Source organism: Euprymna scolopes, chromosome 32 (genome assembly GCF_053919585.1).
Source record: "Euprymna scolopes isolate OS-2025 chromosome 32, ASM5391958v1, whole genome shotgun sequence".
NCBI lineage: Eukaryota > Metazoa > Mollusca > Cephalopoda > Sepiida > Sepiolidae > Euprymna > Euprymna scolopes.
The window spans coordinates 78,392,028-78,418,457 of NC_136513.1; the positions used below are offsets into that span (position 1 = coordinate 78,392,028).

At 33.0% G+C, this 26,430-nt stretch overlaps 1 protein-coding gene across 2 annotated transcripts in view; it reads right to left on the reverse strand.

The window, feature by feature from the left end:
* LOC145256451 (solute carrier family 22 member 21-like) overlaps positions 1–26,430 on the reverse strand; it is a 69,574-nt gene that overhangs the window by 8,259 nt on the left and 34,885 nt on the right. For both annotated transcript variants that reach the window (XM_080115378.1, XM_080115377.1), the window contains exons 5-8: positions 25,447–25,728; positions 11,234–11,368; positions 6,592–6,677; positions 3,680–3,800 (exon numbers count right to left, since the gene is read on the reverse strand). In XM_080115378.1, the coding sequence (XP_079971504.1) occupies positions 3,680–3,800; positions 6,592–6,677; positions 11,234–11,368; positions 25,447–25,728 (624 nt within the window). The remainder of the gene's footprint in view (positions 1–3,679; positions 3,801–6,591; positions 6,678–11,233; positions 11,369–25,446; positions 25,729–26,430) is intronic.

The window sequence follows — 26,430 nt, forward strand, 5'->3', positions numbered from 1 at the left end:
ATAACATTTATTTTATTATGTTCAGATAGGTGAGAATTCGGTAATTGTTCATATAATAATAAAGTTTAAGTCAGTATAAGGTGATTAATGTTTTTGTAATTCATATATTGTTTTCACAAAATCCAAACAACAAAGATCAGGTTGATAGCAACATTTCATTATACGTTACAATCGTTTCATCAGCGGTTGGACAATTTCAAACTTTATATCTTTTGAAAATATTCACAAGAACAGCTTCTCTTCAGACGTTGAGAATTAAATTGAGAGTTAAATAGTGTTTTCTCAACGTCTGAATATAGGCCGTTCTTGTGAATATTTTCAAACGATATAAGGTTTGAAATTGTCCGAACTGTCACAATATGATTGTAACGTATAATGAAAATACACAACTTGTTGCTATCAATAAGATCTTTTTTGTCTTGATTTTGTGAAAACAGTATTTATATATATATATATATATATATATATATATATATATATATATATATATATGCAAAAAATGCAATCGAGCTATATGCTCACTCCGTTAAATCCAAAGTAGCTGAGCAGCGGCTTGGTTCCCAACAGTTTTGACAAATAGCAAACATGATCCTGAACAGAAGCGTACGTTCTATCCCAACCATCATCAATGGACCTGAGGTCATCTCGTCATCATCAGACAAGGCCAAACTATTTGCCAAGAACTTTGCAGCTAATTCTACCCTATGCGACCAAGGCCATCACCTCTCCGTATTTCCTCCTATAACAGACAACACGCTATGCAACATACAAATATCTGTGCGTGAAGTCGCCAAGCTAATCAAGAACCTTGATTCCATTAAAGCAACTGGCTCTGACGGCATTTCAATTATAGTGCTGAAAAAGCTTCAACCAGAATTTGCTCCCATACTTACAAAACTGTTTAAGTGTTGCCCCAAGGAGAAGTGATTCTCAACACTCTGGAAAACCTCGTTTGTATGCCCTGTATTTAAGAATTCAGGTGATAAGTCATCTCCCTCTCAGTACAGACCAATAAGTCTCCTGTGTGACATGAGTAAGCTGCTGGAATCCATATTAAATAGAGAAGTAGTCAACCACCTCAACATAAACAACCTTCTTAGTGACATGCAATATGGTATCCATTCTGCTAGATCTACAGCAGATGTGCTAACGGTTATATCTCATAGGATTAGTTAATCTCTCGACAAAGGCTTCCTTTCTAGGGCTGTTGATTTTGACATATCAAAGGTCTTCGATAAGGTATGGCATAAAAGCCTACTTCGCAAGATTTCTAGCTACGGTATAACTGGAAATGTTTTCTCAATTATCAAATCATTTCTCTCTGATAGGCTTATAAGAGTAGTGGTTGATGGGCAGAAATCAGAGGACCAGAGAATTAATGCTGGAGTCCCCCAGGGGTCCATCCTGGGTCCAACTCTCTTCCTGATCTACATCAATGATCTCCCAAAACACATACTTAAATCATTCGTTGAATCTATGCTGATGACACGACCATCTATGGCAACACATCAAAGACCGTAAATGACAAAGTTATCTCTGATTCTCTCTCCTCTGATCTTGAGCAAGTGGTGCAGTGGGGGAAGAGGTGCCCTTTTCTCTTCCCTGCAACCTCTCTCCCACAGAAGAGATGTTGCGAGCCTGACTTTGTTTTATCGTTATTTCCATGGCAAGTGCTCGTCTGATTTCCAATCTCTGGTCCCCCCTCGCCAATCTTTCACGATAAACACACGTCTAGCTGAAATCACTGTCAATAATTTTCCCCACTCTTTATCTGTGCCTAAATAAAAACGAAGATTCCATGAACAAAGCTCCTTTCTTAGAAGTGCACGCCCGTGGAACTCTCTACCATTTGTCTGTTTCCCACCTGACTACAACTTGGATGTCTTCAAGTCCAACATAAACAAATTCCTGATGAACCGCCCCCTCAAGTAAGACACTTTATCAAATCTCCAATACTAACGATTACTACGATACTAACCCATTGATTACTCTACACGCAATAACCCTTATCCCCAAGTGGCTTCCGGGCCTTGATAAGTAGTGACCACCATGTAATATATATATATATATATATATATATATATATATATATATATATATATATATATATATATATATAAGGACATCATATATTGACATTTGACGTCTTGACGTCATAGTATGACTGAACGAGTCATTTTTCCCAAATATTGGAAATATGTTCTAACAATTAGGTAATTTTTGCAGAGTATGATATCAGTATCGAGTCAAACATACTTGAAAGTAATAAGCCGCTGAGAAAATGTTTGCCAATAAGACGCTAACCCTAATTAATAATAAAAGTAATCAATTTTAAATGCATAAATAAGAATAGGACAACTATACATTTTTTTTTAGTTCCCGACGAAGATGTTTTATAATCAACATCCGTATGTATATTTTAGGAAAAGGCTTAACATAAATGCAGCTATACTGAATATGAGAATTGGCGACAGGACAGACAATAAGTATTTGTTTGCATTAATTTTATGTCGTCCTTATCAGATCGCTGTGAAAATATGATGTGCAGGTTCCTCCTCCTTACCTATTAGGCTGGTGCAAAAATAATGTTTTTTGACCTGAAGGTGAACGCCAAAAACGACATTATTTTTGCACCAACGAAATAATATGTGATATTCAAAACGGAAAGTTAACGACTTGCTCTTCGAATGTTAAAAGGATTTTTCTCTCTTTAGAGCCGATGTTTACGCAGTGATCTCATCTTGGGCTTACCATTTCCTCAGTGGCTACTATGGTCTCTTTAAATACCTCATATTCAATCCTGCACGAAAAAGAGGCCAGCACAGACATTATCAGAAATTATTTCACCGTCGATTTCAATTAAACCGGTGAAAAGGTAATATCTAAACGATGATCCTTGGACCTTAGAATATACTTCTATGAGCTTTAATAAATGCGCCAACAGCATAGCAGTTCAAAGCAAAATTGAGCAGACATTGAATTAAATCGAAGCATCAATATGAATTAGTCGGCGATCCTGATTCTCAGTCTATACCTGTTAATTAATTTAAGTAAAAGTAACGCAGATGAAAATGGTACCGGTAAAAATGGCACGGTAAAAGCGGTATAGGTAAAATTTGATATAAGTAAAAACAGCACAAAAAGGATAAATAGGAAGAAATGACACATTCACGAAAATAGAGATAAAAATCTCACAATAACTTATTAAAATCTACGATAAAATTCACAGAAATCGTTTAAGAAGTATATCAAATTAAAAAGTAAAAGATTAAAGCTTAATCTTAACCCTAACCCCTAACCGCAATTTTGTCTAAATCCACCCGAATGTATTAATTATGCTAGTCTTATATTTTTATACAACTAAAATTAATGGGGTCATGATCAGGCCTTGCGATTCATGATCAAGCAATCTTTACTTCCCTTCGGCTAATAATTTATATACTTATAAACTTACTTGTTCAATACCTAAAAATTAACAAAAAAGAAAAAGGCAACCTCAAAACAAACGCAACAACTAACTGTATACGATCAGTTGAACACAAGTCAGCTAAAGAGCCGGGTTATGTGGTTGTGTCAATAATATTAATTAAGGGCATCATATGCGATTAGTTTTAATTACGTAGTACACGATTGTATCCATTTTGTTAATCATGCACACCATGATATTTAATAGACTTACCGTAAATTCGTTGGATATATTTCCGGGGTGTACAACCAAATTATGCAATAAGAAGCACTTATTCCAAGCATTCCGATCAAGCTCATGACTATATGCACGGTGTCAATTACAACTTGAGATTCTGCACAAGACAAAAACATAAATTAAATGAACACAAACATATCCGATACATTTATATGCAAAAAAAATTTTATTTAGTGCATGATACCAATTTTTCCGATTCCCGATTCCGATTTGAATTTGAAAGAATTTAATTTTAATGAACAATAATTTTTATTAAAAGAAATCGCACATTTGCCTGGTCTTAAAAAAATTGGACTTCTTCTTATACAGATTGGATAAAAAGTCACTGAAGGGTTTTGAACTTAAATATATTCTTTATTTTTTATATATTTTTGTAATTTTAACTCAATCTATCTAAGACATTCGAAAAAAATTTTTTAAAATGCAAAATTCAAACAATCTTTGTTTATGAAAAAATACGCCTTTGAAATGTTGTCGATTTTTAGATTCGCGTATTTGTGCTCTTTCCAAAACATTATTCATGACAGATTGAAGAATCTCTGGATTGCGATTTAACTTCCTTATTCCATTCCTGCTGTTTTCCTTCAATTATTACAGGGTTTGCACAATGTTTCGAATTGTGCTGTGACGTGGGCCTTCTCTTACATGAAAATTAAGTTATTGGTCTTCGGACGATGATCAAAGTGTAGTATTATAACGGACATATTTGTTCCAAAAAGAATATGAATTTCAGTTGTTTATATAACGAGCAATTATTATTTTTTAATTAAAGAATCGTTTTCATCCAATTTATTTCTTCGTATTTTGACACACCATTTGCAAAAAAAAAAAAAACCCACGTTATTTCAAATACTTAAAAATTGGATTTCTAATTTTTATTTCAATAAATAATTAATTAGTAATAATAATAATAATAATAATAATAATAATAATAATAATAATAATAATAATAATAATTGCGATCACGCAAATTAATTTGCAAATTTTTACCGCAAGAAGTGAAGAAAACTTAAAACCTAGTAAGACTTGTTGTCACGCAGCTTCCAGGGAACATCACAGGCAATTGTCAAGAAGAGATCGCTGTGAAAGCTCCTTGTGAGCCAATATTATAATAATAAGCTCCTTGTGAGCCAATATTATAATATAATGTGAGCCAATATTATAATATAATATAATATAATGTGATATAATATAATATAATGTGATATAATATAATGTGATATAATATAATATAATGTGATATAATATAATGTGATATAATATAATATAATGTGAACCAATATTATAATATATATAATATTATAATATATATATATAATATAATGTGAGCCAATATTATAATAATAAGCTCCTTGTGAGCCAATATTATAATATAATGTGAGCCAATATTATAATAATAAGCTCCTTGTGAGCCAATATTATAATGATAATAATAATAATAACGATAATAATAATATAATAATAAAATAATAATAATATAATGATAATATAATAATAATCATAAAAATAATAAAAATAAAATAATATAATAATAATAATATAATAAACATAAAAATAACATAATAATAATGATAAGAATATAATAATAAACATAATAATAATAATAATAATAATAATAATACTATGATAATATAATAATAATAATAATAATAATAATAATAATAATAATAATAATAATAATAATAATAATAATAATAATAATAAGTACGGATATTAATCCATAAACATTAATATAATAATAATACGAATAATAATAGTAGTTATAGTATAATAATAATAATAATAATAATAATAATAATAATAATAATAATAATAATAATAATAATAATAATAATAAGTACGGATATTAATCCATAAACATTAATATAATAATAATACGAATAATAATAGTAGTTATATTACTAATAATATTATTAATAATAACATAATAATAATATAAAAAATAATATTCATAATAATAATAATAAAGTTAACAATAATATAAGATTAATAATGATAATAATAATAAAATAATAATAATAATAAAAATAATAATAATAAAAATAATATAATAATATGATAATAATGATAATAATATTAATAATAATAATAGTATAATTATAATATAATAATAACATAATATACATAATAATAAGAATATAATAATATAATAATAATAAACATAATAATAATATAATAATAATATTATTATTATTAATAATAATAATAATAAAAATAATAATAATAATAATAATATTAATAATAATAATAATAATAATAATAATAATAATAATAATAATAATAATAATAATAATAACAACAACAATTGGAAATTCCTCACTAGTTTAAAATTTTCATTAAAATAAAATTTCGATTTTTTTTCAATGAAAATTCAATACTTCGTTTTGTTTGGTTATTTTCCTAAATAATTTTTATATAAATTATAAAGGAACAGATGTCAATTCATTTGCGCATCTTTTTAATTTTAAAAACAATCTATAGTAAAAAACAAACAAACTTACAGTCTCCTCTAAGTATAACTTTTTTATATTATAAATTAAAATAGCTAATGTTAACTAGTAAACAGACAGTCATGTCTTTATGTTTTCTTTTGAAAATTTTTTTGTAGTGAAAATGGTTTTAATGATTTTTAAGCGATAAAGTACGTTGTAAAAGGGATATTATTCCTTTCTCATTAATTAATTCTAGCAATAATGATGTTTTGTGTTTTGGCATCGGACGTTGGACAAGTAAATTAATAATAATAATAATAATAATAATAATAATAATAATAATAATAATAATAATAATAATGTGTAAGTTGCAATAAACACATGCACACATATGCACATAATAAATGATGACATTATTTATTACTATTATAGAGATAGGCAAGGGAAATAACTTACGTAAGATGAAAGTAAAAATGACCGACATTATTAATGCAGACCCGGATAAAATTTGAAAAAATGCCATTGTCGTCCTGCGTTCATATCTGTCGAGGAAAATGAAAAAGTATATAATGTTTAACGACTTAGTTACTATATTCTCAGTATTGTGATACTCTGATTGGCGCTAGAAAGTAGGAGAGAAAATGAAAAAGATATTTTCTAACAAAAGACATATAATAGGATTTATATAATAGGATTTATCAAAAGACAATAGACAGTAAGTTAGACTAAAAAGACTTAATATGGGGTTGTTGGTTAGGATGTGACAATTGAGACCAAACAGATATATTTACTTTTATTATGGTGTGGGGAGGAGGGCGTTTTGCAGGAACTATTGTTTTGCGACAGTCAATAAGTTTTTACGACGGTTGGGAGTGTTTTTTTTACGACAGTGTTCGATTGACGACGTTGAAGGCAGTTTTGGCAACGATCGACCGACAACAGTTGAGTTGGACAATTGTGTCCGAAATGGGTATATTTGCTGATGATACAACGCTCTATAATATGCCCTATATATGAGGATATAAATAAAAGAGAAAAGGGAGAACTCACACAAATCTAAAACAATGGCAGAATCGTAAGAAAATGACCTCCAGACCGTAGTGGAATGGGACCGCAAATGGATAGTAACATTTAATGCTAGCAAGACTAAGCCACTCTCCTTTAACAATTACAAGACGCCTCTCCCACCCCCAATATCCATGACAAATAACACCCTACTTGAGAATTCTTCCTTCAAACTCCTCGGCTTAACATTCATGGGTAATATAAACTGGAAAAAATACATTGAAGACATTGCAAAGGCTACTTTTAAAAAAGGTAGTTTCCCTGTATCGTGCAAGAAAATTACTCACACCTGAGAGTATACTGTACATCTACAAGGCCACAGTTTACCCATGTATGGAATATCGTTGTCAAATCTGGGCTGGTGCATCTACCACTAATCTCTCCCTCGTCCAAAAAAGAGTTGTTAATCAAATTGGTATCACTTTGTCAACTAAGCTCCAACCCCTGTCCGATCACCGCAATGTTGCATCTCTGTACTTGTTTTACAAGTATTTTAATGGAATGTGTTCTGATAAATTCGTTGCACTTGTACTCCTCGACGTATATATCCCCAACAAACTTGCTTAGCAACAATATCACACCCCTTCACTGTTGAGGTTCCTAAATGCCAGAAAGCTTTCTACTTTAATAGTTTCTTCCCATGAAAAGCTATACTTTGGAATTCCCTTCCTGCCACCTGCGTCCCTTGTTGTACTGATATGCAGAAGTTTAAATGCAATGTGAACCAACATCTTGTTAATCCTCCCTAGGCATGCTCCCAAATAGTAGTCCCTGTCATGGGATGATACATTTTCCTCCTACTATATGAAGAAATTATGATTTATTACACAAAAGATCATATTAATTATCCAAATAATAACATATAATAAAAATAAAATATAATAAAAATAATTATTAATATTATTAATAATTATAACAAAATAAAAATACTTAAAATATTATATAGTAATAATAAAAATAATAAATTACTTAATTAAAAGGAAATAACAATAAGAGATTATATAAAATAATATAAAAAGTATTACTTAAGATTTTGAATGTAAAACGTTTTTTAGCGTCTCTGGAGATTTTCAAAACGTGGAACAAAAAAAACATTTTAAAAAGTTTTTTCTCGAACCTTCTCTAGCGATAGTTATAAATAGCGAAAGCTCGTTATTTATAACTCAGTTATAACACGACATTGGGACGCAATGAGAGACGACCACCTATTATAACTCCGACCGAAGAAAAACACAAGAAAACTCGAGTCGTTAAAATAACCGATGAACCAAACAAGATGCAGAGAAAGATCTCTTTCATCAATAAATGGTAAATATAGATTTTTTTCTCAATTATATTTGACCAAAAGCATTTATGTCTAAAGATCAAAACAAACTTTACTATAAAAACATTTACTTCTATCTAAAGGGAAATAGCTAGAGAACAGAGTTATCTCCCTAACATTATAGATTATAATCAGCTTATTAGACATTTGTTTTCTTTACTATATTTTCGATTTTGTTTCTCTTTTTCTTTGTTAATAAAAAAATTTGTTTTTCTTTTCAAATTATCTTATTTTTACACTTTTATTTTTCATTGATATGTTTGCGGTGTTCCGTTACCCGTAGATTAGGAAGAAATCCGTAGCATTCCCTTACGTCCAAGTCGTGATATGCTTTGTTAGGGATGAATGTTAGTAAAACAAAAAAATTATCCACATTATAAAGTTACACTCTTCTGGAAGTTGGTGGTTCAATCCTCGGTGCAGAAGACACTCACATTAAAATTCCAGAATTACTTAGGAGTTCTCCACAATCATGGTTGACGGAACGAGTGTAACAGAGTGTAACAGAGTGTGGACGCGTGTATGCAAATGTCGAACCGTGTGCGAAGTGACGTCACAGCAGGGAAAAAGACAAAGATTGTAAAAAGAATGTGTGCACAGACAGACGAGTACGTTTGAGAGGATAGATATCAAAGAGAACGGCACGATCATGTTTTATTCGGGTAAGTACTCGTAAATGAATGTCATTGTTACACAAAAAACAGCGTCAAGTTATTATTTGTTATATGTAACTTGCGACGTACTCTGCTACAACGTGTTGGGTGCCTGGTGTTAACACGTGTGTAAACGTGTGTAACGTTACACGAGAGTATACTATCCCGTGGATTAAATAAAGGGGTCTGTTCGAGATTCTGTGCAGATTACAGAGTTTGGCAGAAAGATTCCTGAGTTTGACAAGGTACACCTGAAGAAGGTTGGAAGTTACATCGACCGAAACGTTGTGCAAATAACACTCAAGATGAGAATAGTAGTCCGAAGTATCCAAATAATACAAATAATCAATCCCCATCTCAAAAATTCCCCCAAATAAAATTTGCTTTGGGTTTTTTTTTAATAATCCAGCGTTGCCCGGCCATAAAATATGCTTAAATATGATATTTTAATTCATGCAAATTACGTATTTATTATTATAGAGGCAATTCTCTATTGATCATTATATCTATAAATATAAAGTAGTAGCGTTCGTGTGTGTGTATGTGTGTACAACCCCCAATCACCAAAGAAATATAAACGTCCTATGTGTGTACACCTCAAGAAATATTAATGCCCATGTTAGGATACTTCTGTCGAAGGAGACATTATATTGTATACGGACTTTCTATATATAGCATTCTTCAAACCACTTTTACATTATTGAGTTACGGTCATTAACATATTACATTAAATAAAATCTATTTAAATAATTACCTCGATGACATTACTTATTCGACATAATAGCTTTGTTTCAACTGTACTAATTAAAAAATTTTAAATTATTTAGTGTATTTAAATTTCAAGTTATATTTGATTTAATTTATTTTATCTGAAATCTTAAATCGTTTTATTTTCAAACCAAAACTCAGAAAACCAAAAGGGGGAATAACTGTGCTAGTTTAATTGAAAAAATATTTTATAAACGGAGCACGTTATTAAATATTTCCTGTTTTTGTTTTCATTTCGAAATATTATTCTGAGTTGAATTATCATTTTTATTTTTAATTCGGAGGAAATTTTTTTCGCATATTCTTAAGAAAACCTTTTTATTATAATTAATTAAAACTAATGTCCTCATAATGTTTTCATCGCAGGTCAGCAGAGCATCAAGAACTGCGGGATCTGAATTGATCAACTCGACCATCTCCCTGCTGTCATGAAAACGTCTTTCTGTTTGATCTTCTCTGAGCACCCTTGGGACAAACTTTGCGCATCTTCAGTTCCTCACGAATAATTGTAACCGTTCCCACACTGACATCAAACTTTGCACTTATTGTCTCTATAAACACACAACAGTCCTTTTCCATGAAATTCTTTATTTGACCAATCAACTCTGGTGTTCTGACTTCCTTACTCCTCCCACATCTCTTATCCCTCATAGATTGCATGCCTTCCTTGAATCTCTTATGCCAGTCAAAAACTAATGATCGATTCTTGCAAGATAGTCTAAAAGCAGTCTGAGGTATTCCATACATTTCTGTGGTATTTTTCCAGAATTTTATTCCATATCGTTCTTCTATTCGAACTGTCATGGCGATTTCAAACGTTTTATTGAGGAGAGAAATTTGTTTACGAAGGAGGAGACCAAATAAGGATAAAAATTAATCACTTCTAAAAGATAGCCTAAACTTAATCCCTCTGTACTTAGCCTTAATAATAGTCGGCGAACAGTCTCGATGGATTTTTATCTTAGATTTCTACATTTCCGGGCACGTCTTGTCCGGCTGCTTACTCGCTGAAAACTGCCTAGAAATTTTCAAACACATGATCCAATTTCTTATGTAATATCATGGACACCTGCTTTTAGAGGGCTTTATCTATGTAGCTAACCTCTGAAACCTGCCATCAATCATGCTAGGTGCACTGGGTTTATTTCCGTTTGCTGCCATGCCGTCCTTACATGTACTTAATGAAACACTTTCGAAATTCAGACTAGTTAACATAATCACTACATAACAGCGTAGGGTCCCAATAAAACTGCAGTAGTATTTCGTCGATTTGTTTTCGGAAACTTACTTGAAAATCATGTAAAACATGAAGAGATTTCCGACCACTTCCATCAAAGCCGTGAGGAAGTAATTCAGATAATAATTTCCGGATAGTTGAGCTGCCGTCATATAAAACATGTTGTACGTCAGGCTGTTCATTAATCTGCAATTGTACAATGAGAACATTAAAGAAAATAAATGCCCAATCCATGGTTGTAGGATTGCTAATTTTAATATATATATATATATATATATATATATAATTTATATAATCGGAAAAACAACACCTTTTATTTATTAGTACACAATTTTTGTTTTTATTATTTTTTAAGACATGTTATTATATATTTTTTTTCTCCTTAGTCTGACAGCTGTTTCGAAGGGTAAAAAGACAAACGGTTGTTTTAATTATAGCATACCGAATCGAGCTAAACCGAAGTCAATATTGGTACAATTATCAATAAAATACCATTTAAAAGGTATTAAAATTGATTGTTAAAAAATACATATATATATATATATATATATGAGCAAACAGTTAATAAAATATGTTAAAAAAACACTTTGAAATAGGTTAAAAACATATTTAATCTGAAAAGGAAACACTAGATAAATGGATAGTCCTTAATCCGCGGAGTTTTGAAGAAATACTCTCCTTCTAATCAGAGGGTAGGAATTAGCAAAATGCGAGATCGGATTTTGCATGCAGAAGTATTTGATGAAACAACAAGTAAGTCAAAGATCGTACTTGAAAACAAAATAAGTTAAGCAGAGGGAATATGGTAAAGAAAAAGGTGATTACACATGAATGGATAGTCTGGTGGAAGATAAAAAATCTAGTGACGGTAAAATCCAAATGTAAAACTTCAAGAAAGTTAAAAGAATTTCCATTTGTACAAGTAAAATCCAAAGACATCCTGTAATTGGAAGAAGATGGTCCATAATAATCCAAAGGCAGAAATCCATGGAATAATTCACAAACATGTGTACAAGAAAAAATATAATATTAATAAAAGAAAAATAAGATGTGCTTTTCACTCTACTTCCGAGACATAACTATATATATATATATATATATATATATATATATATATATATATATATATATATATATATATATATATATATATATTATTCAATTTTCACCCCAAACAAGGCACAGTGCCACTTTGAAGCAGAGGGCTACTATCAGGGACTTAATTAGCGGGGTCATTATGAAGGGAGATGAGTAGAAAGATGTTTGTTAACATTACACTTGAACTTCTGCATATCATTGCAGTTGGGAAAGTAGAATCCGGGAAGGGAGTTCTAAAGACCCGCAGTTCTGGGGAAGAAACTATTGGAGTAAAAGGCTTTCTTGCACCTAGGGATCTCTACTGTAAAGGGATGAGACTTAGTAGCTTGTCGGGTTTGTCGGGGGTAGTTACGTCGGGGATTTACAAGTGTTTGCAGTTCGTCAGAGCATTCACCATTAAAGTATTTGTAGAACAGGCAGAGGGATGCAACATCTCGTCGATGGGACAGAGGCTGAAGCCTAGATGACAGTTCAGGACTTATCAGGTTGGCGACTCTCTTTTAAACCCTGTCCATATATATATATATATATATATATATATATATATATATATATATATATATATATATATACTAGCAAGGACACCCGTTACCTGGGATTTGAATCAGGATCCATAAATGTTCCACTGTTCTAATACTTGTCATTAAAATTGTTGATACGTTAATTTGTTTTTTTAAATCAAATCGATTGCACTGTACAGAACCTACTAATAATTTTATGAATTTATTTTTATATAATGGATTGAATTAAATGTAAAAGTAAATTGTTCTCTAAGCAGAACCATTCATTTCGAATTTTACCAAAGAACCTACTGTTGATTTTATACGCCGGACCTTCTGATTGTGCTATGATAAAACTTTTCAAATGCACTTGTGATGTTAGGCTGTATAACTATGTAAACTTTGATCAAATTCGGACTGTTCCTTCCGTAAACATATTTTTTCGAATATCGATTTTCGATAATTATTGGGGGCATGTTGATAAAAAAGAACTTAGATAATTAGTGTTGTGGAGACGCCCACTAATTAGCATAGGTGGGTGAAGAAGATATAGATAAAGGTATCAAGTCAGCAAGACCGGAGAGCTGTGTTCGAACGCCGGATAGGTAAGACGCATGTGCCGGTTGCTCCATGAAAGACTTTAACACGCCCTCTGCCGGACAATCTTCCAACTGCAGTACAACTGTACTTTTTTAAATATGTATTATCTTTTCGTCTTAATATATTTGTTTTACCTTTACTTTCTGCGTTCGTGTTGTTATTGATACAGACACAACAGTGGCGACGGGATTTCGAAAAAAGATTTACGCGTGAGAAAATATACTATCAAACTCAACAGTGGTATTCGGGAAATACTTACTCGTCAAAGATTGAAAAAAAAATTCAATGTTTAAAACGCAGCAACTAGGAAACTATCGAACGCGATATTCAAGCGCTGGATACTTGCAAAACACCAAGATTTTTTTTTTGTGAGTACTTGAAAAGGAAATTCAAAACCCAGGACACTTGGAAAAAAAAAATAAAACAGCAAACGAAAAAAGAACTTGAAAGTTACAGGAACCCTTTCTGCAAAGTGCACACACAAAAAAGTGTTTAGCTATGATACCGTGAACTTATTAGGTAGACTGTTTTTAAAGAAAAAGTGATTTTTTTCTCAATGTACTAAGAAGGGATTTTTTCTTTCTTGTACGTAATTAATAACGTAACAAAAGGAATCGGTTGCTCGTAGTTATTAAAGAAAGGAAATTGTAAAAGTGACTGATATACTAATTTGAAAAACAAAATGGAGAATCTTATCAAGTTATTCGCGGAAATGCAAATGCATCAACAAGAAAGAGACGAAGTACAGAAAAAAGAACTACAAGAAAGAGACGAAAGACAAAATGAACGGCTTCTTAAATGTATAGAGCAAATACAACTTGGTCAAAAAGATTTGTTGGAAAGATTAACGACTAATTCTGCACAGGAAAACAATACGACTTTTCCAACGCAACAATTGTGTTCATGTACCTAACGGAAGAGGATAAAACTTTTGAGGCATACTTCAAGAGGTATGAAGATATTTTCGAAACAGATTGCGAAAGCTGGTCAAACGCAAAGAAAGTATGTTTATTACTTCGAAAGCTTGGTACCAGTGGACATTGCAAATTTGTTGATTTCATATTGCCAAGGAGAACGAATCAGTTAGACTTCGCTGAGACTTAAGGAGTTATTCGGACTGAACATGTCTCTTTTTCACAAGAGATGGTCGTGTATGAACCTTAAGAAAACGGAGGAGCAGGACTACCTGACATATGCGTCAGTAGTGAATAAACACTGCGACAATTTTAAATTATCGGAACTTACGGTGGACGGCTTCAAATGTTTAATTTTTGCACAGGGGATAGTTTCTACAAAAACTTCAAAGATCCGAAGACGCGTTCTCTCAAAATTAGAGATAGAACAAGGTCTGACACTGCAAAAGTTAGCAGAAGATTATCAAAGGGCAGTATCACTAAAAAAAGACTCCAGAGATATAGAAGAAGCAGAAGTGTCGTATATAAGGAAGATTAAAAAATCTGGCAGAAACGCAGGGCAAAGAAAGTGTGAGACTCGTCAAAATCAAAAAGATTACGAGAGTTATAAATACTCAAACTCTAATTACAGAAAACGAAATTACGGTTCAAGTCAAAGGAACTATAGAAAATCGGGATCAAGTAATAATTGCGGAAGATGTGATGAAAAACATTGGGGAAAGGATTGTCCTTACAAAAATATATGATGCTTCAATTGCGACAAAGTCGGACATAAGAGTATTTGTTGCAGAACAAAATATAGAGTACACCAAATGAGAACAAACGACAAAGAGAAAGACGATTTACGAAAATATGTGTTGGTTAATATTTTCGGCAAACAAATAAAATTTCAACTTGACTCTGGAGCAGATTTGTCGGTAATAAACTTTAGCACTAGGAAAAAACTGGATAAACCGACTCTGAAAAAGTCAAGTAAGGGTGCAAGAACGGTGACAGGATACGAAATCAAATTCGAAGGAGAAGTTGCCCTGCCCATTAATTTAAATGGCACGACGAAGAAATTGAAAATCTTCGTAATTAAAGAAAGCGAGAATTTATTGGGAACAGATTTTATTGAAAAATTCAACCTTTGGGATAAACCGATGAATGCTTTTTGTAAAAAATAATCAGCTGCACCACAACGTCAGAAAGTATTAAAAATGAACTAAAGAACGAATTCCCAGAAATATTTACTACGGGACTGGGAAGATGTAATGAATTTAAAGCTTCGTTCGAGCTAAAAAAAAGGATGCAAAACCAGTATTTAAGAAAAAACGGAATGTGCCGTTCGCCGGATTAGACAAAATAGATAGCGAATTAGACAGACTTGAAAGAACGGGCATTTTATCGAAAATCGAAACTAGCGTTTGGCCAGCACCTACGGTGTACGTAAAGAAGAAATCGAAACAAATTCGAGTCTGTGGAGACTTTTCAACCGGGTTAAATAATATGCTACAAGATCACCATTACCCTTTACTAAGCCCGGGAGAGATTTTTGCCAAACTAAATGGTGAAAAAAATTTTCAAAAGTAGATTTGTCCGACGCCTATTTGCAAATTCCGATAGAAGAAAAATGCTCAAAGATTTTATGCATTAACACACACAAAGCGTTATTCAAGTATAACCGATTACTGTTCGGGATAATAGTCGCGCCGGCGATATTCCAGCAAGCAATGGACACAATGCTGAACGGTTTAGATTGTGCTTGTGCATACCTGGATGACATAATCATAAGGAGCGCGTCCATAAATGAACATATAGAGCATTTAAAATAAGTGTTCACAAGAATAAACGAGTACGGATTCAAGGTGAAAGAAAACAAATGTGAGTTTTGTCTAGACGAAATCAAGTATTTAGGACAAATAATAAGTAAAGATGGTCGACGCCCTGATCCAGAAAGAGCGATAGCAATTAGGAATATGCCAGCACCATATAACGTGACGACTTTACAGAGCTTCTTAGGCCTCGCGAACTACTACCAAGTATTTATCAAAGGCATGCACGACCTAAGAGATCCACTGAATGAATTATTAAAGAAAGAAACATCATGGATATGGACAAAAGAATGTCAAGACTCATTTGAGGAAATTAAAACGACTTTGACGTCAGATTATGCCTTAACTTATTACGACCCAAAATTACAAATAATTGTTGCGAGTGACGCGAGCTCGTATGGTAAAGGAGCATGTATACAGCATATCATGCCAGATGGAACGGATAAACCTATAGCACACGCTTCAAGGACCCTAATTCCGTTAGAGAAGGTTTACGCCCAAATAGAAAAGGAAGCATTAAGCATTATTTTCGCGGTGACGAAATTCCACCGTTATCAGTACGGGAGACATTTAATACTGGAAACAGACCACAAGCCCCTAGTGACTATTTTCAGCTCAAAAAAGGACTTACCAGTATATACGGCAAATCGGTTACTCCGTTGGGGTACGATCTTGCTAAATTATGATTTTCAAATAAAACATCTACGTTCGGGAAAAATAGGTCATGCGGATGGATTGTCAAGGCTTATACTGAAAAGGGGTGAAACCTTTGAAGAGTCAGTAATTGCAGCTATACGTTCCAATTATGAGGAAAAAAAACATGGTGGCGAATATAATAAGAGAATTACCAGTCACGCTTACCGATATAAAAAGGGAGGCTGAAAAGGACGACGTCATCAAAGACATGAAGAAAAAATTAAGGGGAAATGACGGAAAAACGCAAAGTCTATTTTCCTTATGCAATGAGGTACTATTATATAGTAAATGAGTGGTTGTACGGAAAACCTTGCAGAAAAAAATCTTACGTGATTTTCATACAGGACACCCGGATATAAATAGGATGAAGACACTTATGCAAACAAATGTAAAAGTTGTGCGTTAGCCTCTAAGGCACCACCGATAGTTCATAAACCTTGGAAAAAACTGACCATCCATGGTCACGCATTCATCTAGACTTTGCGGGACCGATCGAAGGACAATACTACCTAATCATAGTAGATAGTTTTTCCAGATGGCCCGAAGTAAAGCGGGTCAAAAACCCAACGACAGATAACACAATAAGTTTTCTGCATGAAATATTTGCACGTTTTGGGGTACCAGACATTGTAGTCACAGATAACGGAACACAATTTACTTCAAGTGTTTTCAAGGATTTTTGTGAATCATTTCAGGAAAACCATATAACTACACCACCATTCCATCCTTGATCAAATGGATTAGCGGAAAGGTTCGTAGATACGATAAAGCGTGCCCTTAGAAAATCGATAGTGACACCGACGGATAAAGCATTACAACTGTTCCTGCAAATATACAGGATAACTGAGGACCCAAATACACCGTCGAAATTATCGCCAGCAGAATTAATGTTTGCGAGAAAAATAAAATCACCATTTGATAAATTAATACCAAAGCAAGCAGTCGTATATAAAACGGCACACACATCACGTAAAAGGTTTAAACCTGGTGATCAGGTATATTTTAAATATTTTAAAAATAATATGTCATATTGGGAGTCGGGTACGGTAGATAAACGTATCGGCGACTTGGTCTACATGATAAAAGGTCCAAAAGGGATACACAAAAGACACCAAAATCAATTGAGAAAACGGCATAGGAAGGACAACGAACATGACAAACCTGAGGAACAGAAAGATCCAATTGATATAGTATACGAAACGTTTAATATTGAACCACAACAGACCATGTACGAACCGGGGAGACCGGAAAGGAAAAGAAAGGCTATAGACCCAATGATAATGAACCCCAATCTTCCAACTGCAGTACAACTGCACTTTTGTAAATATGTATTATCTTTTCGTCTTAATATATTTGTTTTACCTTTACTTTCTGCGTTCGTGTTGTTATTGATACAGACACAACTATTAGATATGAAAATATAAAGAAAAAAACTGACTAATTGACATTTAGATATGAAATCATATGAAAATGTTATTAAGCCTGTTATTTTTCTATGGCTTAAAGAGTTTTTTTTTCTTAATTTTCCCTTTAACTTTTCCTTATTGTTATGACGATATAATAAAGTTATATATAACTTTTATTCCTCGTCTTTCATTTAATATTACTGTATTTGCTTTCCTTTTAATAGTGTTAAGTTTTTCTTATCTTGATAAGTTTGGATTTGTTAAAGATTTACTCTTAGATAACATATATATATATATATATATATATATATATATATTAGAAAAATTTCCCCAAAAATGTAATATACTAGCATTTCAGCCCGGCGTTTCCCGGGTGTTTGGAGGTGTGTGCTGAGCAATAAAAGAAAAAACGGCCAATTTTTTAAACTTTGACACCTATTATGATCCCTTAAAATTTAGTTTTTGGGGCTCAAATCGAGTTATTAAGTTAGATCCATGTCCAAAGAACTTATATCTAAAATTTCAAGTGTTTAGACCCAAATTTTAGGAGGAGTTTGGTAGAGTTCTCAAAGGTCACATTGTTGAAATTTGACCCCTTAACAGCCAAATGTCTGTCCGAAAACGGATTAGATAGATTTTCCCAAATCTCAGTACCCTGCATATCAAATTTCGATTTTGTAGACTAAAAATTAACAGAGTTATTGTGAAGGAAAATGTACACAGACAGACACACAGACACGTTCCCTTTTATAGATATATAGATTAAAATCTATTAGCCAGTGACAATATACATATATCAATAAAAATTAAGCCAGGTATGTTATTTTATAATACAGAAAACAATTACATTGCAGTATGTTTGTAAGATCAATATACTTCCCAGGTTAAAATTAAAATCGATATGTAACACCGGAAAAGCACAAGATACGAAAACTTTTTTTTCCGAGAGAGTTTAGAACAGAGATTAAATGTGAAATCCGCCAAAATTACTTAAAGTTGGGAAAAAATAAAACACACAAAATAATTAATTAAACTAATAAACTAAAGATCTCATTAATTCAGATTCATGTCCGATTTCCAGATAGTTGAAGTTTAACAATTTTCATAGTAATTTAAAACAGAAATCCGAAAATAGGGGCCCAAAATATTTCATAAACACCGGAAGATCACACTATTACAGTTAATAACAGGAGAAAAACATGTTCAGGTAGGTATTAACCTTGTATTTCTTTCAATAAGTCTGATGAGATGCAAACGTCAAATTTTTTTTTAACAATATAAAGTTTTTAATTGTCTAGTTTATGTCGAAACAATTGCAACATTCGAAATAATACAAATATGATGTGATCTTTGTCCTTGTTGTTTAGGTTTTTGCATATATATATATATATATATATATATATATATATATATATGTTTGTGTGTGTGTGTGCGTGCGAAGTGGTGTATACAAGGTGACCTACTTAAAAGTTGCCCAGAAAATGTAGTAGAGAGGAGGAACATTCTTTTATTGTTTAAATTGCCTGTAGTGTTATAAAAGATACTGGGAGGGGGTCCCCGTTGACATCTATGCATTTCTGAGCGCGTTTAACGTTTGCAGATACTGTCTGTAGTTCTTCTTTTGTTATTCTCCTGATAGCGTTGGTAGTGTTCTTCTTTAGTTAGTCAAGATTGTGGTGATTATTTGCATAAACTTTTTGTTTTAAAGCTCCCAGAAAGATGAAAATCACCTGATGACAAGTCTGGGGAACGTGGTGGCTATAACCCTTTGCTTATTATTTTCTCTTCCGTAAACATGGCATGAACTCATGTCAGTTATTTGTAAGATGTGGCATGCAACGCCATCTTGTTGTAAAAATACATTGCATTTTGCATTGTGGTGTCAGTTGGTCAGAAAGAGAAAGATTACAGAGATCGAGCTATTTTTAAATGGGCCGCTTAATCTGAGAAAAAATTTGATTAGAGAAAGGTTAGAGTGATTGGTCTATTTCAAATGGGCCATCCTTTATATATATATATATATATATATATATATATATATATATATATATATATGTGTGTGTGTGTGTGTGTGTGTGTGTGTGTGTGTGTGTGTGTGTGTATTTACTTCAACAGTGCTGAATACTTAGGTAGAGAAAGCTAGTAAGTTATAAAATATATATGGCAATTAAGCTACATAAAATATCCCGCGTTTCATCCACGCAAGGATTCATCAGGCTTATGCAAGGAGTTGTGGTTGTCTACCGTTTTTGTATACGCACATTCTGTTGAGTTTTTAGTTAGCCAATCATCTTTCTAGTTTCCACCGCACTCTTCCTAATCAGCCAATTAGCAGGCACTTACAGGACAACGGCCCAGTTTACGTCCGGTTCACCCCATCTTTGTGTGTGCTATTTTAGCGGGGAGCGTAGATATCTAGTGTTCTGACCTATTTTAAACCTTAGTTTATACAGTAGCGTCCAAAAGTTAAGGGCTAGTAGTTTCAAGACAAGTTTAAGTACTTTTTAAGAAAAACCGTTCATTTAACATACTTAATATGCATATATACTTATCGATATACTCATCACTCATGTCTCGCCTAAATTTCATAAGCATCCGTTGGATATTTTTGAAGTTATGGCCAATAACACAAAAGTTTGTCCAAATTCTCGTGGTCCAAAAGTTAAGGGCTAGGCGGTATAATCTTTAATTATTATAACAGTAAGGTACTGTATAGGTGGACAGGAGTTATTGCCCCTGAACATACTTTACATAAGTGGAGTTTCCAACGGGTAACAGTTATCGCCCCTGGCTCATAACTTTACATTTGTGGACTTCGCTCTCCTATAAAAAGAGAGAGAAACGCCCATCTTCATTCTGAAGTCGACACACGTCGTTTCGCTGTCAGACAGGTACTATGAATAATCCTACTTCAAATGTTTACTAAAGAACATTAAAATTATTGTAATTGGGTAAAAGAAATGAGTGTTTGTATCGCACTAGTACAACATGGCAGCAAAACAACGTCGTCCCGTTTCTGTCGAAGAAAAACAGCTCAATATTCATCTTCATAGTAATGGCAAGAAAACTTCTGAGATTCTTGACACCGTAGGAAGGTCTCCTAGTGTAGTAAAGCGTATTGTGGCACATTTCAAGCAGTCAGGATCAGTGGCAGCTGCCCCAAAATCTGGTAGACCTCGAATCACAACTGCTCGACAGGATCGTCTTATTGTCAAAATGTCACTTAAAGACAGATTTAACACTGATGCTAAAATATCTCGAGAACTAAAGCAAAGGTCTATTGTTCAAGCGTCTCGGCAAACTGTTACATGCCGGTTGCACGCTTCTGGATTGCAATCTCGAGTGCCAGCAAGGAAGCCTCTTATCTCCAAAAAGAATAAGAAACTCCGCCTCGCTTTTGCCCAAGAACACGTTATGTGGACAACCGAAAACTGGTCCCGTGTGCACTTTAGTGATGAATCGAAGTTTAACGTTATCGGATCTGATGGGAACACGTATGTCCGGCGAAAAACTGGTGAGAGATTGGAGGTTAAGTACGTGAAAAAAAACTGTGAAATTTGGAGGAGGAAGTGTAATGGTTTGGGCGTTATGTCAGCTGCAGGCTGTGGACTACTGATTCGTCTGCAAGGTGGAATAAATGCAGAAGTTTATAAGAAGATTCTACGGCAGCATGCAGTTCCTAGTCTTCGGTCGTCGCTCTATCAACCTGCAATTTTCATGCAGGATAACGCTCCTTGTCACACTGCTAAGAAAGTAAAAACATTTTTAGACGAGGAAGAAGTTGAAACGATGCGTTGGCCCCCTCAGAGTCCAGATCTTAATCCTATTGAGAATATCTGGAAAATAGTTGGTGAACGTGCTCAACTTCAGTGCCCAAAAAATCAAGAAGAACTCTGGCAGTGCTTACATGCTGAATGGAGTGCGATAACGCCAGCGTTTTGCAAGAAGTTGGTGGATTCCTGTGCCAAGAGGTGTCAAGAAGTCATAAATAGCAAGGGTTTGTTTACCAAATACTAGTTAGTTCATAATTTCAGCCATTCACAGCAAGGAGAAACGCCGCAATCGTGTTAGCCCTTAACTTTTGGACACATAAATTTTTAACAATTTTATTTAAAATGGTAGTTATTCAAAAAATACTTAGTGTAGGCTAACGAAATTATGATCCATTGAAGATATACATGTTATCTATATAATTGTGAAGTAATTTTTTGTTGTTCGTCTGTATTTGTTTCAAATATATGGTTAAACTTGCTGAGGTTTTACTAGCCCTTAACTTTTGGACGCTACTGTATATATATATATATATATATATATATATATATATATATATATATATATATATATATATATATGATAATTTATATATGTATGTTTGTTTTATATACGCATGTTTGTTTATTTACTTATTTTCTATTATTATTGTTAATTTTAAAATTATTTTGTATCGCTATCCTAGAGTAAAGTTTATTTCTCCCCAACAGTTTAATAGATGTTGGGGTTCTTTAAAGTATAGGATAGCAAATGTTTCATGAACCATAATCTACATGGGTCCTCTAGGTCTCTACATGTGTTTGCTTGTCTTACTATTTTTCATTCGACTATCGGCGAACGTCCGCTTTCTTTGAGTTCCCAGCATTTGTTTGCTAGAATTATTTTCATTCGGTGTTTTTTATGTACTTTTGTAGTCAGAATATTGGGTTTGAAATTAAAGGAAGTCATACCTACGTAATATTTTTTGTTATTCGAGTTTTCTTTGCAAATATTGTGGCTTGCATTTGGTTAGACATTTCTTTTAAAGTGGGCAAAGTGGGCGGAATCTGCAGTTTAATTTATCTTCTTCTTTATTAGTATTTTTATTTCTAGTATGGTTTTCGCTGTCCGGAGTTGGTTTATTCTTCTTCTTCTTCATCCACTTCTTCTTTTTCTTCTTCTTCTTCTTCTTCTTCTTCTTCTTCTTCTTCTTCTTATTATTATTATTATTATTATTATTATTATTATTTCTACTAGTTACATGTGTCTTTTGTGTTAGTTTTACTTTTGTCATGGTGTCCACTTTTTTATTGTTTATTTTGTTGTTGTTGTTGTTGTTGTTTTCATTACTTTTATTTAATATTTTCTTATTATGTGCTTTAATTATCATCTCTAAATTTTCGCAGCAGCTGTATGATAACTTTAGGTTATTTTTATTGAAAATGTTTTGTAAGGGATTGGTTACGGGGAAGTGCTTTTCGATGAGATCTAAAAATTTCTTGCCAAGTTTTGTCTTTAACATTTGATTGTATGGTGCCGTATACCAGATTATAGAAAGAAAAGGGATATGTTAAAAATCCAATGGTAATATCCAGAACAGGAAAAATCCGAAATGGATATTGAAAATGCATTTGTAATCCATGAGAAAACATAAATATAAATATAAATGTCCAGGGTAAAATGAAGCTTCAGGATAAATCATCAGGTTGTGGAGAAGTCAACGTATGCAAGGTTTTTTTTTAATATCGGATCAAGAAAAAGAGGGTATTGATAGCAAATGAAATCAAAAACAGAGATTGTGAGAGAAAAAGAGATAAAATTAAAAAGATTAAGAGAGAGAGAGAGAGAGAGAGAGAGAGAGAGAAAGTATATTAAAAACAAAGAGGAGAAGGGTGAAAGAGAAATAGATATAGTTGAGGGGGAGGCGAGAGAGAAAGTAGGGAATGAGGCAAGTAGAGATTCATCTTTTTAATTGTATTTTAGAACTGTAGATATAGGTCAGAAAGAGTCAATTTGACCCAGACAGGAAAAAATTTGGGTCGATTAATTTTAATGCAAATATAAATCTATGCGTACATATATATGCATATATAAATGTATAAATGCACACACACACACATACACACACACACACACACACACACACACACACATATATATATATATATATTGGAATTATATAGGTATTTTGGGGGAAGTAATTATACTTATAGATTCAGATATGTGTAGGTGACAAGGCTTAGAACCTGGGATGTAAGACTTTGAATTTTTAAGAACAACCCAATTTATAAAGAAAAGAGATGTTTTTAGATTTAAGTTTTTTTAATTAAAGTGGTTAGCGAAGTTCCCTCGTTATTACCAGTGATTTGATTATTAAAGAAAGAATTGTGGTTAGATATTCTAACCTTTATTAATGTTGAAGTAGCGCCAATATAAGTTTATATTTTACCTGGCATTCGTGTGATGTTAATGGTATGTGGATTTCTATCAGGATTTGGGGCTGGATTATGGATTAATTCAGAGTTGTTATAATTAACAACAGTAGATTCAATTTGTACTGAGATATTTTTATCTATATTTGGAGGTGAGATTTGAGTATTATAAGTGTCTTGAGAAAAATAAGGCGGGTTATTATTATTATTGCGATCGTTACTATACTTATCAGTATTGATGTTGTCGGTTGTGACGTTGCTATTTGTGGGTGAAACGATTGGTGGATCGGTAGATTCAATAATTGGAGTTGTATTTTGAGTAGTAGATGGATGGGAGATTTAAGTCATGGGAGGATTATTTTCAACTATTGCAGGGGGTTTTCAGTAACAGTATATAACAATATATGACATCTCTGTGGATGCAATCGCTTTTAAGTGGGCAGTCTTGCTTATTGTTACAATTGCAGTTAGTTTTTAGCATTAAGAGGAAGGAGATGGTCTGAACTAATTTAATTTTTTGTTATTATATGCTATTATTCTTTGTGGTAGGTTAAGCATCGTAGAGGAAATTTTAATAGAATTTTTATTAAATATGGTATTATATCTATGTGGCTGCTTAAAACAATTTTCAGCAATATTAAAACATTCTTTTGGTACATTTGTTTTGACATTTGAGCGAAAGGAGAGATTAAACCAAATATTTTCCTTTTTTCTAGGACGGTTGTAAGGGTTTAGCTTGTTATGATTATTGCATTGAACGGAGTTATGTTGGTAGGGTGGTTAGTTATTAGAATTATTATTCAGTGAAGTAGATTGCTTTATGGATATGATTTATTTCTACTCGGCTGGTAACGGGGTTGTTATTGTTATATCGTATTTTTTCATTATACCGTGATTTTTTAAGGTGTTATTGAAAAAGGTTGCATTATGGTTGAATGTTTTTTTCTGCGGAGAGTCAAGAAATTCTTATGAAGAGAGAGAGAGAGGGGGGAGGAAGAGAGAGAACTATATGTATAGTAGTTTAAGAAGAAGGAAAATAAAAAAAAACTTTTACCCATTTATCAATATAATGATGGTTATTAATCTTGCCGTCCCATCAGTTATAAGCGTCTTAACTCCTACTTTATACTCTTCCGGTGGAACGATTACATCTTCCGGCGTCTTGTCAATGTCATTCTCTTTTCCTGTCGGAAGTAGCGCGCTTGACGCCTTGACGCACGTGCTCCAGATGTCGTCGAAGTTAACGCCATTCTCCTTTGCCGCACGGCGCAGGATTTTCTTACTTTCTTTCATTTTGCCATTTGTCAGGAGCCAACGAAGAGATTCTTCGATATACCTACACGAAATAAATGAAACGACTTAATGAATAAATAAATGAAATAGGCAAAAAAGAATGAACGTAAAGATCATTAAAACGCATTTAGGACATTGCAAAGGATGCTGCAAAAAAAGTGGGCTCCCTTTACTTTGCTAGAAATTTACTGCAAATTTAATATCTTGTATCTTTTTTTTACTTGCCTCCCCATGAGGGCAGAATTAGACATAAAGTCGGTTTTTAATGTGGGGGAAACGCACTTCCCAAAAAGGGGCTGTCTGGTCAGTAACAAAAAAAAAAAAATATATCAGTCATGGGGGATTTCCCCTCCTTTAACTGAGATAAAACAAAAGTGTAGTGCAGCATCTGAAGAACAGATACTACACTTTGATCTTGGCTCGAAGCAAGCCTTTTCGCCAATGCACGGAGTATTGCTGCCGCATCTGAGCTGGTGCATCCACTACTAGTCCCTCCCTCTTTGACAGGATCTAAAAGAGTCTTCAATCTAATAGGTCCCACAATATCAACCAACCTCTAAGATCTGTCCCATCGCCGTAATGTTGCATTCCTGTGCCTGTTTTACAAGTACTTTAATGGAATGATTAACTCATTGCACTTGTATCCCTCCGCGGACATACCTCCGACAATCAGCAAAATTCCACCCCTTCACTGTTGAGGTTCCTAGATGCTGGAAAATTTTCTACTCTAATAGCTTCCTTCCTC